A 15,987-nucleotide genomic window follows, 5' to 3' on the forward strand; every position below is an offset into this window, starting at 1 on the left:
CTCAGCACCTTCATATGGCATTTTTATATCACGAAAGTTTTCAAAATATAAGGAAACAAATATAGCACAATTGTTAACTTGCGGTTTACGGGTTGATGTTGTTGAATAACCAGAATAAGACTAAATTGCTTTCTCCATTTATGAATATATTTATCAGATTGATATTGTGAGGTAATTGTTTTTCCATAAATGTCAGTAGAGGCAAGAATCTTTGTTTTTTTAAACTTCATTTGATTATACAACTATTTAACTATTTTCAAATCGAAGCACACTGTCATTCAACATAAGGCCAACTGCAGTGTGATTCTCATTTTTATCCACAGAATCATCTATATTAACAACAACTGGATATTTAAAGCAGAAACAGGTGTCTGTGTTGTTCAGGGGATCTGACTCGACGTTTCCCGCCACTGGAATATCCTGTTCCATTCAAACCAACGGTATTCTAAGAGTTACCAATTATTACACGAAACTGGCAGATGGCGAATCAGAATATGCTCAAGCAAAACCCAAAACCAATTTCTTTAATAAAACCGACTGCACTACTGGGTATAAAATGTTTGTGCAAGCCAATGATGGGCCAATGTTTTTGTGCCACGAAGAAGGAGAATTTTTCTACACGGAACCGATAGATATTTCAGAGCCGATTGTAAATTTTAATGTAGTGATCAACCTGCTAGACAATGATGATGTTATTTGGCTTGGATTCTTTGCTCCTCAGGGTAAGCTTAGCTTTAGTTTTAGAAATAGCGAGTTGTTTGTACAATAAAAGAACAACACGATAGCCTAGTAGTTATTTTAGTCAGAAGTAGCCTAAAAAGATGGTAAGTCTAACTCCAGCACGATTCTTAAGCCCCCCCCCCCTTCTTCTCTTTTTTTCGAAACAGATCGACTGTAACTAGATTTTTTTAAAATTACAGGGAATGATGGTGTTACCATTAATTGTAAGGTTTCAGACATGACTGTGGGTATCTTTACCCCAGGGATTACTCCTGCACCTACAACTACAGATTTGGAAGTAGCGACGATAGATGCTGAGAAAGAAGATGGCGAGTTACACGGGGATATAGAGGGTAAATAACTTTTAGAAGGAACCTACAATTTAACTTTTGCTCAAACTCGACCTAAAAGAGTGTCATAACAGAATGTTCTATTTGTAATCTGATAAATCTATAAAACCTTAGAACTGTAACTTATTAATTATTAAAGGTTTTTTCTAATGTTTAAGAACTTAGAGTATATATTCAGTGGATTACCTGGTGTAATATAGAACAGAATCCCTGTATAATCTAATAAATCCGTAAAAATATTAATTAGTCAAAAATACTAAAAAATTTTAGGGGTTTCTAAATTCTAAGAGGTGGTTGTTTTGTTTTGTTTTTTTAATTTTTATCTATAACAAATGTTTTTCCCATATTTGTTTTTACCCTCGATCAGTAATTATTTCAATTTCTTGTGGTAAATCATGTTATAAAATGTAAGCGCGCACCTTGCACATCAGTCAATTTAAACGATAGACTTTTTGGAAATGCATATCAGTATTCAAACTGTCTACGTGAAAGTTTCGCTAACACTATGCATCATACAGATTCAGCATTACGGAAACTGCCGATGATTGCCGAATGATCAATAATCTGGTTTGTGGTTATGGATTCATGTTATATGTAATGCTTCTTTAGAATCTATTTTGTATATTTCTTTATTCAATATTTCAGGTGTTTATATAGGAATAGGAGTGGGTGTTGGTTTATTGGTAATCTGTATCCTGGTGGTATTGGTGCTCATTTTCAGGAGAAGGCTAGTATTGCTTTTGTTTAAATCCATTCTATGTCGCTACTTTAAGTCATTAGATGGATGGGCCACAGAATTGTCCCAGAGAGGAGGGAGGTGCTCACAGGCAAATTGTTTCCTGTAGTAAATGATATTGAATTTGAGAAGAAGGGGTGGGACAAAACCGGGCCACGCCCTATGCCCCGCCCCATCCACATAGCGGTCGGAATCAGCAAAAAGCAATCGCAGTAGAGTATGGAATTTGAGAAGAAGGGGTTGGACAATACTGGGCCTCGCCCTTTGCCCCGCCCCATCCACATAGCGGTCGGAATCGGCAAAATACAATCGCAGTAGAGTAGTACATCAAGATCTAATAGAATGGTATGGCTAGACAGATCCGATAATTATGATGTATTGAATCAGAGCTCAACTAAGGGACCAACTTGTGTTATTTTTCTTATATCTGTGTTTCATTTTATATATTTTATTGCTAATCATTGTACTGTTTGTTTGTTTGCCCACAAGGGCGTATATATACAATAAAATTATTACCCCGACATAATAAATACATTGTAATTGCAGGTCAAAGACAAAATCAAAGGGATCGATTCTTAAATATTCAGAAGTAGAAGCTGATGACCATGTAGAAGGGAACCATTACACTTCTGACAATGACCAGACGGGAAGCAGAAGCAACGAAATCAGTTATCAAAATATTGCATCAAAATTTAACAAATCCGATCATGTCGGCCAGGAAAGTCTACTGAAGGCCAACAGAGCCATTACACCTGAAGGGGCTAAATTCCGACCAACTAGCCAGGCAGACTCTGTTGCTTACACTTATGTGGACCAAGAATTTTTCCAAAATAAATTTCAAGACCCAAGTAAAGTCACCGTTGTGGAATTAAAAACTCGTGGTTCCCCTAAGGAAGAGTATGCGGAGCCAGATTTGAAAAGCAAGGGAGATAAATCCAATTTACAAACTGACGACACTGCCGTTGAAGATGAATATAATCATCTTAGTGCTTTGATTTCAAAACCAAAATTAGTTAAATCAGATACAACACTCAAAGACTATGATCACATCGATTGTACAGGGAAAGTTGCAGTTTCTTTAACTGATGAAGACACATATAACCATATCAACTAACAGAACAAAACGTCATGGTATTCTACTGTTGAGTAAACCAACAATTGTGTTCCATTCTTTTTGGCAAATCATATTTTAGTCTCAGAAACGGGATTTTTTAGCTTAGCCCATAATAGTGTTCACAGCTCATTGTCAAAATTTGATGAGCCTTCAAATCCACGTGTGTCCAAAATTATACCAGTTTGAATGTTAAAATGACGACTCGTTATTTTAGGATACTCTGTGATATATAGAGAAGAAATTCATAGTTTGACGTACTTTTGAAGACTATTTACATAAATTCAAGACTCAAATCAACCTCTGAAAATGGCTCACATGTTCTTGTAAAGGCTTGTAAAGAGGTTTTATAAAAAATTTATGAGTATTGGGTACATCGATAACATCAATTTGTACCATTTCAATATCCCGTCAGATGTCTGTGGTGCCTGCAATTCCACTAACAAAACTAAATGTTTGATGATGTCACTGATCGCGAAATATTCATAGGGCCTTACGATTAATGACGTCATCAAACATTTAGTTGAAGTGACATATTTTCTTTAATGTGATCTCTACCCATGAATGTCGCTTAAGAATTAATTTAACTAAATGCATCAAATTTAAAAGGAATTCAAGTTAATTGAAAGTGTCCTCTGGATGAAAACACTTCAAAACATTAAGTAACATTGCGTTAAGTAAAACATCTTTAGTCATTTTTAACAGTCGAAATACCAAATCTCATCCCACATTATAAAGCGTTTTTTTTTTTCATCCCATATTATAAAGCGTTTTTTTCTCATTCCATATTCTAAAGCGTTTTTTGTCATCCCGTATTACAAAGAATTTTTCTCATCCCATATTAAAAAGCATCTAGTATTTTTGTATATTATTAACAAATAAAGTGCCCGTTTTTAACCCTGAAAAAAAACTTGAGTATGTGGAATACAGTATATTTGTGTATATAATGCGCAGTTTTTCACCCAGAAAAGGCTCATCATAGACAATGACAAAAACTTTGCAATTGATCAGCGCCACTGAGTAGAATTTTTCTAGAAATTAGGCGCTATACAAATGCATTATTATTATTATTATTAATACAGTATATTTTTGTGCAGTTCCTTTTAAACCAGGAAAGGGCTTGCAAAACTGGGAAATGAACATAACAGACAGTGACAGAAGTTTCAGAATGACCACACCTACACAGTATATTTGCGTGTATAAAATGCAGCGATTTTGATGATGATGATGTTCGTCCTTTGGTCCTTTGTCGTAGAAGATGACCACAATTTCTATTAAGTATTATGTTTGTGGTGGTGGCTGATAAGTCCAATCCTGGCCAAAAACATACATCCACATAAGATGCTTATCAAGTCCATGGCAAACATCAGAATTTAAACAGTCAATACTGATGGTCTGCAGTTTTACTCACACAGTTTGTCTTTTTCAGGCTTCAACCTTTTTCTATTATCCCCTTCCCATTATAAATCTTAAATATTTCCTAATTTTCTCTTAAGTTTTCCGTTTTCCTTCAATCATTTTAATGTCAAATAATATAGACTACCTGAATAGAAACATTGACCCCGAAAATTTCAAAATTACCCTATTGGGTTAACCCCATGTTGAAAACCCTTGGTGGAGTTGAAGGTACTGCATAGAAAAGATGCACAAATTCTTAATTCTCATTCTTAATTCTTCTATTTTTAGCCTACAATAGCTAAGGTATTTATAACACATTTCTTTTGGATAATTACTGATTTTATTTATTCAATGTTTGACATGGATTCTCTGATCTGTATCAAGCCATGTCATTGCTATATCAAAAACACCTGTACTAAATGCCTTTCAAGGAATAAATGGTTAAAGGGACAGATGCGCCATTGTGGGGGGTTGATTAGAGTCATACAAATATGTAAATAGTCTTCAGAATCTATTTATATCTTTCCGATATATCACAGAATATTATAAAATAACGAGACATTCAAACGCGGATAATTCTGGACACACATGGATTTGAAGGCTCAAATTTCAACGGTGAGCTGTGAACACTATTACTGAATGGCTAAAAAATTTCCGTTTCTGAGACTAAAGTATGATTGGTCAAAAAGTATGCCGCATCTGTCCCTTTAAGCTGATATGACAAAGCCACTGTTATTGAATGAATGAATTTATTTATCGTAACACTATAATCCATAATCACTGTTTACTATCAGTTCTAATATTTAATATATTTAATACACTGTTTTTATAATTGTTAATTGTTATAATATTTTCCCCCTCGTTATGTAAGTCTGTCACAGCCTCAGAGTAAGCTGCTACATCTGATGTTTTTAGACATTCCTCTGTGAATTCTTCATCAGGGTTGGTAGATTCCACATCATCAAGGATATTCTTTCCCTGAAATATATGAAATCGAGTTTAACACCACTGAATGATCTCATCTAAAGACTAACGGTATAAGATGCAGGAGTAGTGTGCAATGTAAGAAATTTTTTCCAGACAGAATAAGCAACTGGCAAGGGATCTATAACATTCACAGCCTGTAGCACATGTGACATGAGTTTATTGTCCAATTAGAATCATTAGACGCTTTATTCATGTCAGCCTCTTTGACTGGCATCACTGTCATGGGAAACCAGGTTAAAATATCATCTCAGCCAGGGCACTCGCATGGACACTTGGCCATGAAATCCTTGCTACGCCACTGCATTCATGCATCTAACTGGCTGAGCTACTGCATGAAACAGGTCCTGGAATAATGACAGCAGAACAGGACTGCAGAAGAAAATTTGTTAAGCTAAGATTACATGTGTATGTAAGCGTAACTCAAAAAGTGAATCTGTATGTTTAGTCTGAAAAACTGTCAACATAAAAGGACAACTGCATCATACTGGGTGAATGAATGGAGTTTTAAGTTTACTATTCTGCACCTAATTGGGCTGATGAAGACAGCCAACTTCATGCTATGAGCAAAGAGTTTATGTTTGAGACTGAGTACACATCCCGCTTCAGATTACAATAGGAGACAGAAAAATATAAGAATAAAAAGAAAAGATATTATTACTCAAAATTGAATAAGAGTGACATACTAACCTGATCTGTCAAGTGAACTTTATGAAGTAATTGTACAATATTGTGTTTAGATTGACTTCTATCCCAGTAATATTTATCTAAATCTTCATCAGCCTTTTCTAACTCCCACGGTTCTGTTTTCTACAAAAACAGTCATTACAATAACTCTAGTGAAAGGATTTCTGAGATGCTGTTTAAAGAGCAAGAGAAACACAAAGGAAATATTTTGTTTTATCACACAACAGTTCCATTCTCTGGTACATAACACAGGTTCATAAAAACGATATGAACTCGTAGCACAATCTGGCAACTCATTTCATACATTTCATATTACATAAGCATTTGTTTGCAATCCTCTATATAACACAAAGTCTCAATTTTTGGATCAAGAGGATATGGTGGGAGGGTAAATTTGATTTGATTGACACATATGATCTTTATGATGCTAGGTTTACACTATGTTCGCGACGGCCATGGAAGTCCTGTTTGCGCCGTGGGATTTTGGCTGTTTTTGTTTCCACATTCAAGTTTTGTTACGGTTAATTAGGTATCCGTGATAGGCCGTTGGGCAATGAAGAGGCTCCTCCAAGGTCACTAAGGTTCGGGCCACTGTCTACCAGGGATGCATTGTATGTTGGCTGGTCTGCTATGGTCTGATGCTTCTGTCAAGGCCTCTTATGGATCAAACATGGAAGCTGGAGAGCTCAAACGAGTAAAGTAGATTTCCAAGTTTAAAATTCTTCCCCGCTATCCGCAGCAATTACGATTTGTCACGTTTGCTTATCCTGTCCCCCCGCGCTGTCTCACGTTCATCCCCATTTTCCCACGATGGCCTGAACTGTGATTACCATGGCCACCGGGAACAGAGTGTAAACCTAGCATTAGTATTAGTATACTCTAAAGTAGAAAGAGTTTTACTATGTACGAGTTCTGCTATCAACTTACATTAGCTTCATAATAACAGGCCGTTAGTAAATACATAGCATAGTCATAGTTCTGTTTCTTCAGGGGACATCTACAATATAAATACAAACACATTCTAAATTACTGTATATAGAACACAATCAGAAAATATCAAGATACATAGCTATTGTTTAAAAGTAAAAGAAAGACTCTGCCATATATAGAAAAGACATGTATTGAAATAGAAAGTGAAATTTCTAGTTTGAGGTGTATTTGATTGGATTATGCGATTTCCATACATTTCTAGTACTACTGAAAACTATTTGTAATCATATATATAAGACCCAAATCAAAAATGGCGAACTATGGCCTTTAAAGTGGGAGGTACCTGTTTGTGGTAAGAGTTATAATATCATCAACAGGGTTGTATCTTTCTCCTAATAACCTTTTAATCTTATCTTCTCCATGGTAGTCCAACTTTAATGCGCTCAATTTCACCTGTAATGAAATGGGTAGAGCTGGGTAAAATGATCGGAATAATCGATTATCGTCGATTACCAAATTGAGATCAATTATCGATGGCAGACTACCAATCAATAATCGATTAGTAATCTAAATAATTTATTTGAGATACCCTGTTAATACCGAATTCAAATCATGCCAAAATTCTTAATTTCATGGGTTATTTTTGCGTCATAGAAGTATATTCTTGCTTTGTTCGGTTATTATATTTACAGCTTATCATGGGTAAGTTAAGTGCTGAAGGGAAAATTGAGAGACATGGACGTACAAATAAAGATCTTACCTGTAATGTAACAATTCGAGCACGTTCATCAGATAATGTGGACCCAGAGAAACAATATTCTCGTGTTTTCACTGTGATCGGAAATAATTTGTGACATTTCTCATCTGTATTTAAAACTTTAGGCCAGGGAGTACAGAATTCTGCAATAATAAAAGTTATCCAAATAAAAGGGATTGTAAAGGTGTTGTAAATTTTGTATCATGAATACTGATAGCATCAATTGAATGACTTACTTTTTTCCGTGTATTCTGTACTTACTTTTAATGGCTTGACAGTGATTTACTTTCAATGGCTTGAAAATAACTTACTTTCAATGGTTTGACAGTAACTTACTTTCAATGGCTTGACAGTGACTTACTTTTATTAGCTTGACAGTGACTTACTTTTAATGGCTTGACACTGACTTACTTTTAATGGCTTGACAATGTTTTTTGACATGAGCTGGAGTAAGATGAAGAAAGTTGGGTATTTTGCGTAATTCAATATTAGCATATCTTTCTGGTATCGACACACTGTTTTCATTTTTCTACAAAAAAAGTGGTAGTAAAACTTTAAATGGACATAAAATTAAATTCTCAGACTCAATTTGACCAAGTTTAATCATTATACATTTAATACAAGCCTTGGCATGTTTCTGAAACTTTATTAATATTTTGTATAAATTGTATGTATAGTAGAAATAAAACACTGTGAAAAGTACCCACTTGCTGAAAATATCCACACAAGTAAACCAAGTTTCAAGCAGACTAATTAAAATTGTATTTTTAATTTAGCCACTCCAGTTAGGGTCTAATGACGGGCCTCAGTTTGATGATACCGCCAGCCAATCTAACTTCTGCCCTTTCCAAAGCATAAAAAGTGTCTAATACTTTTCGCAATACACCGTTTGTTGGAGTCACAAGATCCCAGCGTTATTAATGTTAATTAGACTGAGTTTCAAGTACGGTATCTAGAATTAAAACTTACATGTACGTAGCCTTGCCGAACTGGAAATGGTATTTTAGAATAATTAAAGGAAGCAGCTGTCGGCCATACTCTAGTCCAATCTTGATCTATAGGCATTGATTTATATCTTGGTGGTGGTATCTGTGGATAAAAACATTTTATCAATTACCAGTAAATCATACATTAAAGAAAACCACTAAACATGAAATGGAGTTTTACATCCTATTTTTCGAACCTTGATGTTTCGCCCTTTTAAAAGATTGAATTCCATAATAGTGTTTAATGATGTCACTAATCCCAAAATATGTTTTATCACATGAGCCCTTTTCGACTGGTGATGTCATCAAACATTAAATTTTAGTGAAATTGCAGGAACCATAGACGCCTGATAGAAAATTGAAAGGATACAAATTGATGCTATCAGTGTCCCCAATACACATAAAAAATTTAGAAAACCTCTTTACAATCTATTTCAGTCAGTCTGCCCACTGGCACCTACCCTCATGTAATATTTCAATATATCTCTCACCTCTTTTTCTCTGATGGTCCTCTTGGGTCGATCTCCATCTCTTCTTGGAACCACACCGTCAATTTCAAAAACACGAAACTCTCCTACTGGTTTTTTCTTTTCTATTTCTAAAATTTCAAATTTAAATTCAGCAATAAAAAACCTAACATCTGCACCTTTAAAGGGACAAGTTTAACTTTTTCGGGAGTTGATTAGAGTCTTGATAGTTTCATAATTTGCAGGTATTTCCATTTACATGTGCAAAGTAAAAAAACTGACTAGTGTCAAATGTGCAATTTTTTAGTGTTAGATATAGGGTGAAAATATTTTCCCAATGTTGATGGGTGCAACCATGATTACCGAGAATTTTCAACATTTCGCGCATGGAAAAACAGAAGTGCTAGCAAATTAAATAAAGAAACAGGACCCGATAAATATACATTGTGCTTTTGTTATTTTATTTGTGAAAACTGATAGGTCTATTCAATATTGATAGCTAAAATTCAGTTTCATCAGCTAATAAATATAATATACACGACTACATCACTTTAAGATGTCTTTTTTGATGATTGGTGGGCATTGATTAGACCCTGTCTGTGCTGTTATATGGTGTCAAGAGTTTGTGACTAGAACTAGAGTCTGTGTTGAGTCTCATCTGGGCTACTCGGCACTATTTTGGTTGCACTTGCAGATCTAAATTAAATGTAAAACATTCCGTCGTTACATCGTAGGTAGACCTAACAAAGCCGTACCTTCCGATTCTGTGTATGTTCTTATCTTTCTCGGAATTACTAAAGAGCGAACACTCAATATTCTTTGATGTACTGCATTGCATAGCGGAATCAAACTCTTAGAGTTGGACATTTTCATAACCATTTTCAGCAAGTGCTTGTATTTCATGCATTCGGCTAACTTCGTATTTCTCGGTATGAGTCAGTTATACAATAAACCTAGTCAAATCGGACATATTTAGTTAACTCGCCCAAATAAAATTTTTTAATAGGTAAGTATACTAAACACAGGAATATTTCATGGTAAAACATGTCCTTAAATGGAACTGATGGGACAATTTTTTTACCAATCATCTCAAAAACGGGATTTTTTTTTAGCTAAACCAATCGGTAGGCTAATAGTGTTCACGGATCACCGTCGAAATTTTAGCCTTCAAATCCTTGTGTGTCCAGAATTATCCATGTTTGAATGTTAACATGACGACTTATAGAAATAGTGAGTAAAATTCTTAGTTTGGAGTATTTTTTAAAAAATTATGTGATTTTCGTACATTTCTAGTAGTTCTGAAGACTATTTACAAATATTCAAGACTCAAACCAACCCCCAGAATGGTGTAACTGTCCCTTTTATAACAAGGACACAAAGTACATAACGTTTCACCTCGAAGAAGTGTGTTATATCATAATATATTCCTTGTGTTTTCTGTTATATAATTATAGATATCTCAAATTGTATAACAGAAAACACAAGGGAATATATTATAACACACTTATTGCGTTGAATAGTTCTGCACTTTCTTATTAAACAAGTGTGCTATATCATAATATATTCCTTGTGTTTTCTGTTATATAATTATAGATATCTCAAATTGTATAACAGAAAACACAAGGGAATATATTATAACACACTTATTGCGTTGAATAGTTCTGTACTTTGTTATTAAACAAGTGTGCTATATCATAATATATTCCTTGTGTTTTCTATTATATGTGCTCTCCGCTTCTTAATGTCGTTCAAATCTTAGATATCTGGTTAAATAAACAATGATTTTATAAGTATAAAAAGTATGGAATAATAAAATATGTAGGACGAAATAAACCAGTGGTAAACAATATGGGCTACTGATACAACTTGGACATTCATGATTACAGAAAAATACTCGAAAAGTTTTTAGGTAATAAATAATTATTTCGGTAATTTACTTGGTCATTTCACTGACTTTGAAAAACACAATAATTCGAATGAGGATTTTTAGACGATGTGGGTTCGAATGTACTATGTACTCGAATGCCTACTATGTAAAATATACTGAATTATTCACGACTGTTAAATGTAATTAATGCAGGAAAACGAAGCGAAAAGAATAACACTTCAAGTTCTTCTATTAAAGATGGGTTCCATTATTTTCATTTATGAAAATGAAAATGCTAATACTTATATGAAGATAAAGTGGAGATGTTCTAATAGCTTAGCCATTTTGTCTCACATGTCCATAATTAATTTATAATTAGCTAAATTAGAAGAGAATTACTAGCAGAATTCCAATGAGTGACAGATCAAGAGAAGTCAAAAAGTCTTTTTTTGTTTATCCAGACTGTACATACATGGACATTTATGATTGGTTAAAACTCTTAGGTATATGCAATAAGAACATAATGATTTGATCAAGAATACATGATAATTCATTAAGAACACCAATTAATCAAATAGTTTGCTTAATTTGACACTAAAGAATAAGGAAACCCATCTTTAAAAATATTACAATATATAATTTATTTCTTATTGACTCTTAGACCGAAACATCTGCCAGTATTCTAGCTATAATCAAAGAGTAGACAAACCGATAACTGTCAAAAGGATTAAAGGGAGAGGTGTCATTTTTTTGACCGATCGAAATTAAGACTCAGAAACAGGTATTTTTTAGCCAAGCCAATTAGTAATATGAATAGAAAAAGTGAGTTAAACTCCTAGTTTAAGGTATTTTTTGAGGAATTATGTGATTTTCTAACATTCTTAGTACTTCTATTATTATTTACATATATTCAACACTCAAATTAACGTCCCGAAAAATCGCATCTGTCCCTTTAAAGGCCGATATTTCGGACTAGTTGATTCATTCCTTCATTAGCTTAATCAGGCCCAGAAAATCCATTTCATTTTAATTTTTTCCTCGTTGATTCTAATAATCAAAGGGAAATAATCGTCAAAATATATATTACATGTTACTTACGTTGCGGGAACGTATAATCAAAAACCCGTTATAACCAAGGCTTCCTCCTCGTCCTGTACGTTGTCGTGTAGTGTGAGAGAATGGGTAGCACGATAGCCTGCGATACGATTCAACATGTTTGCTGCACGATGTCTTGACGTGTCGTATTGTACACAATCATGTAGTGTGGGGCATAATCTAGTAAAAGGGGATAGAGGTTTAAAGCCGATTTCAGAAGCACTGGATCTGGATTCAGAATTTTGTCTTACTTTTAAGAGGATTCAAACCCACAGCACCTATTTGCCGACATGTCCTCTAAATCTATTTCCATTCTTAGTCACTTTAATCATTAAGAATTTTAAAGGTGGGGCATTTGACATCCTTTACACGATAAGCAGTTTAAGTTTTTACTGAATTGAAATTTCTTCCACTGTCCTTTAAAGGTATACTTCCTCTTAGGATGAACTAAAAATTTTAATTTGTAAACTTGGTCAAAATGAGTCTATGTTCATAAGTGGACTTACCTGGTAACTGTACAACAGAATCCCTCTATAATCCAATAAATCCATAAAAATAAAGTAATAATTCAATAAACTAAGTAATTGTTAAACAAGCGGGCTTCAATAATGGATATAGGGTATAGAGATTCTATTTTTTAGTCATGACACCTGGTAAGTCCAACTGATGAATAAGCTTATGCTCTCACTGACAAAGTTTGAGACTTTTATGTCCATTTGAAGAGGTAGCATCCCTTTAAAGAACGAGGTATATTGATTATTATTGAGTTTGACAGAAATTAGATATTAAACTTTAATGCCAGTTTATATTTTAGTTAATTATTTTCATGGATGAATAACGATATTGTTCATGTAGTCTTCAGATTTCGATTTTGATTGGATTAGAAAATAAAAGAGCTTGTCTTGCTTTCTTGGTCTCCGAGTTGATGAGGGTTTATGATTGTGATAGGGGTTGAAAGACGAAATCACAGAAGAAAAATTTTCTTAGCTTGAGGATAAGTCTTCAACCCGGTTTCCCCCTGTTAACAGTTGACTGACTGGCTACCGACTGAGCTATTCCACTGCCCTGGCAGCACTACCCAACAGGCTATCGACTAAGCTATTCCACTGCCCTGGCAGCACTACCCAACAGGCTACCGACTAAGCTATTCCACTGCCCTGGCAGCACTACCCAACAGGCTACCGACTGAGCTATTCCACTGCCCCAGCAGTTGAAAATCCAACTGGCTACCCGCTGAGCTATACCACTGTCCTAGCAGTTGACAATCCAACTCGCTACCGACTGAGCTATACCATTGTCAACAGTTAACTGGTTACCTACCCAACAGGCTACCACTGTCCTAGCCTAACTATTCTACTGTTCTAATAGACGACACTCCAACTCGCTACTGACTGAGCTATTCTGCTGTCCTAACAGACAACAATCCAACTCTCTACTGACTGAGCTATTCTACTGTCCTAGCAGGCGACAACCCAACTCGCTACTGACATAGATATTCTACTGTCCTAACAGACGACAACCCAACTCGCTACTGACATAGATATTCTACTGTCCTAACAGACAACAATCCAACTCACTACTGACTGAGCTATTCTACTGTCCTAGCAGGCGACAACCCAACTCGCTACTGACATAGATATTCTACTGTCCTAACAGACAACAATCCAACTCACTACTGACTGAGCTATTCTACTGTCCTAACAGACAACAATCCAACTCACTACTGACTGAACTATTCTACTGTCCTAGCAGGCGACAACCCAACTCGCTACTGACTGAGCTATTCTACTGTCCTAACAGACAAGTCAACTCTCTACTGACTGAGCTATTCTACCGTCCTAGCAGACGACAACCCAACTCGCTACTGACTGAGCTATTCTACCGTCCTAACAGACGACAGCCCAACTCGCTACTGACATAGATATTCTACTGTCCTAACAGACAACAATCCATCTCACTACTGACTGAGTTATTCTACTGTATAAGTAGAAACCCAATTGGCTTCCGACTGAGCTATTCCACTGTCCATGCAAATAAAAATCCAACTGGTTGTACGAACTATTCCACTGCCACTGTTGGCGTGCTTTCTTCTTATGGTCTATCGTGAAAGTTCCACTGGCACTCTGCAACATATTCAAATGCCGAGGATTGCCGAATGGTATTTTCTGTGGGGATGATATGGCGAGTCAACTGAGAAATGCCCCGTGGCTTTTGACAAAGGGGCCAAACCGTGAAACCGAAGATGTCGCATGGTTTAAGAATTATTTGACAAGCGATAAATTTGGGTTCTGAAATCTACTGATTTATCGGGCCTTATCAATAAGTTCGCTTTTTCGTCATGTTTGAACTGACATTTAAATGTAGCCACGGAATATTCGTCCCTGATAACAACCCCCTCCTGTAGTTGGCCCGATGTCGGCTTTAGACCTTGATAGAAATAATCTGCAAAATTGTTACCTTATTCTATAGACTTTCAGCATCATTGAATCGGATTTTAGAATCATTCAAAATTAATTGAAACCTCACTAATTACTTCAGTTGATTAGATATCATTAACAGAAGACAAGAAAGTTTCTACAGTGTCGGAAGCAAGAGTTCAGAAGAATTCGAATCCTGAATTCTACCTAAGATGGAAAATCCTAGAAAATCCCATTTGTATCTTGCAGTAATATTTTGTATGTTAGGCAGAGGAAATGGAAATTTAACCAATGAAAATAGTATGTATGTTTTCGCATTCTTCTTGCAAGGCACGACGCCATTTTGGCTCTTGAAAATGGTTGAGAATTGGCGTCGTTCCGTATTTTTTCCATAGAATAGCCCATATAACTGTAGCTATTTAATAACTGTAGCTATTTAAGCCCTCTGGATGTTCCGAACAAGGTCAGGGGTAAAATGTATAATATCAAATGGATCAGTCAGAACCACCGTATGATTACAATTAGACCGTTTTTATTAGCTTTTATTTTTAATATAGCCACTTCACTAGGCCTTACGACTAAATATCTTAAACTTGGAATTTCTTTTCCTATTTCTATAGATGTCTTTTCTATATATGGCAGTGTCTCATAAAAAACGACTCGTCTTTTCAACTTTCAAACGAGGATAATTCTAGACACACATGGATTTGAAGGTTGGAATTTCGACGCTGAGCTGTGAACACTATTACTGATTGACTTAGCTAAAATTTCCCGTTTCTGAAATAAATTTTTTGCTCTTTTTCTTAGGAAATATAATTTCCTTTTAAAAATATAAAAATATTGAAGAATACTCCTTCAAGGATTTCAGGCCTTTGTTTTCAAAAAGTGTTCCCCTTTACTTGTTCTTTACAGAGTTCATGTGCCTAAAGATGGCTTTCCTTATTTTTTTAGTGTCAATGTAAGCAAACTATTAGATTAATTGGTGTTTCTAATGAATTATCATGTATTCTTAATCATATCATTATGTTCTTATTACATATTATTACGAGTTTTAACCAAACATAAATGTCCATGTATGTAGAGTCTGGATAAACAAAAAAAGACTTTTTGACCTTTCTTGATCGGTCACTCATTGGAATTCTGCTGGTAATTCTATTCTAATTTAGCTAATTATGAATTAATTATGGACATGTGAGACAAACTGATATTTTTCCAAGTCATTAAAACACCTCTACTTTCTATTCATATAATTAGCATTTTTATTTTCATAAATAAAAATAAGGGAACCCATCTTTAATTATAATTATTTGGTAAATTGATGAAACTGACCTATGTGGGTATATTTTTATTTTTAGAAACTACAGTAACGGTGAGAACAACAGCCGATTTCAAATACCTTATTGAGGAAGGAATATACATCAGGAGAGTGAACAGCATTTCCTTTCTACTAGATACATGTGGAAACGCCTCCATTGCATTTTT

At 35.0% G+C, this 15,987-nt stretch overlaps 3 protein-coding genes across 3 annotated transcripts in view; 1 reads left to right on the forward strand and 2 right to left on the reverse strand.

Annotated features, from left to right (window-relative positions):
* Positions 1–21, reverse strand: part of LOTGIDRAFT_168293 (hypothetical protein) — a gene marked incomplete at both ends in the record, with an annotated part of 1,196 nt that extends 1,175 nt beyond the window's left edge. Inside the window, one exon of the mRNA XM_009066181.1 lies at positions 9–21. Within this exon, the coding sequence (XP_009064429.1) occupies positions 9–21 (13 nt within the window). The remainder of the gene's footprint in view (positions 1–8) is intronic.
* A 535-nt stretch (positions 22–556) lies between these two features.
* LOTGIDRAFT_236048 (hypothetical protein) lies at positions 557–3,324 on the forward strand (the record flags this gene model as incomplete). Its single annotated transcript, XM_009066182.1, has 4 exons — positions 557–722; positions 921–1,073; positions 1,716–1,887; positions 2,353–3,324. The coding sequence occupies 4 exons, from the start codon at positions 557–559 to the stop codon at positions 2,918–2,920; spliced, it is 1,059 nt and encodes a 352-aa protein (XP_009064430.1). The 3' UTR covers positions 2,921–3,324.
* A 1,725-nt stretch (positions 3,325–5,049) lies between these two features.
* On the reverse strand, positions 5,050–9,993 carry LOTGIDRAFT_236049 (hypothetical protein; the record flags this gene model as incomplete). Its single annotated transcript, XM_009066183.1, has 9 exons — positions 5,050–5,293; positions 5,990–6,109; positions 6,914–6,983; positions 7,260–7,369; positions 7,677–7,816; positions 8,085–8,202; positions 8,643–8,762; positions 9,151–9,257; positions 9,882–9,993. The coding sequence occupies 9 exons, from the start codon at positions 9,991–9,993 to the stop codon at positions 5,093–5,095; spliced, it is 1,098 nt and encodes a 365-aa protein (XP_009064431.1). The 3' UTR covers positions 5,050–5,092.
* Positions 9,994–15,987: the final 5,994 nt, after the last annotated feature.

The sequence above is a fragment of the Lottia gigantea genome (assembly GCF_000327385.1).
Source record: "Lottia gigantea unplaced genomic scaffold LOTGIsca_74, whole genome shotgun sequence".
Lineage (NCBI taxonomy): Eukaryota > Metazoa > Mollusca > Gastropoda > Lottiidae > Lottia > Lottia gigantea.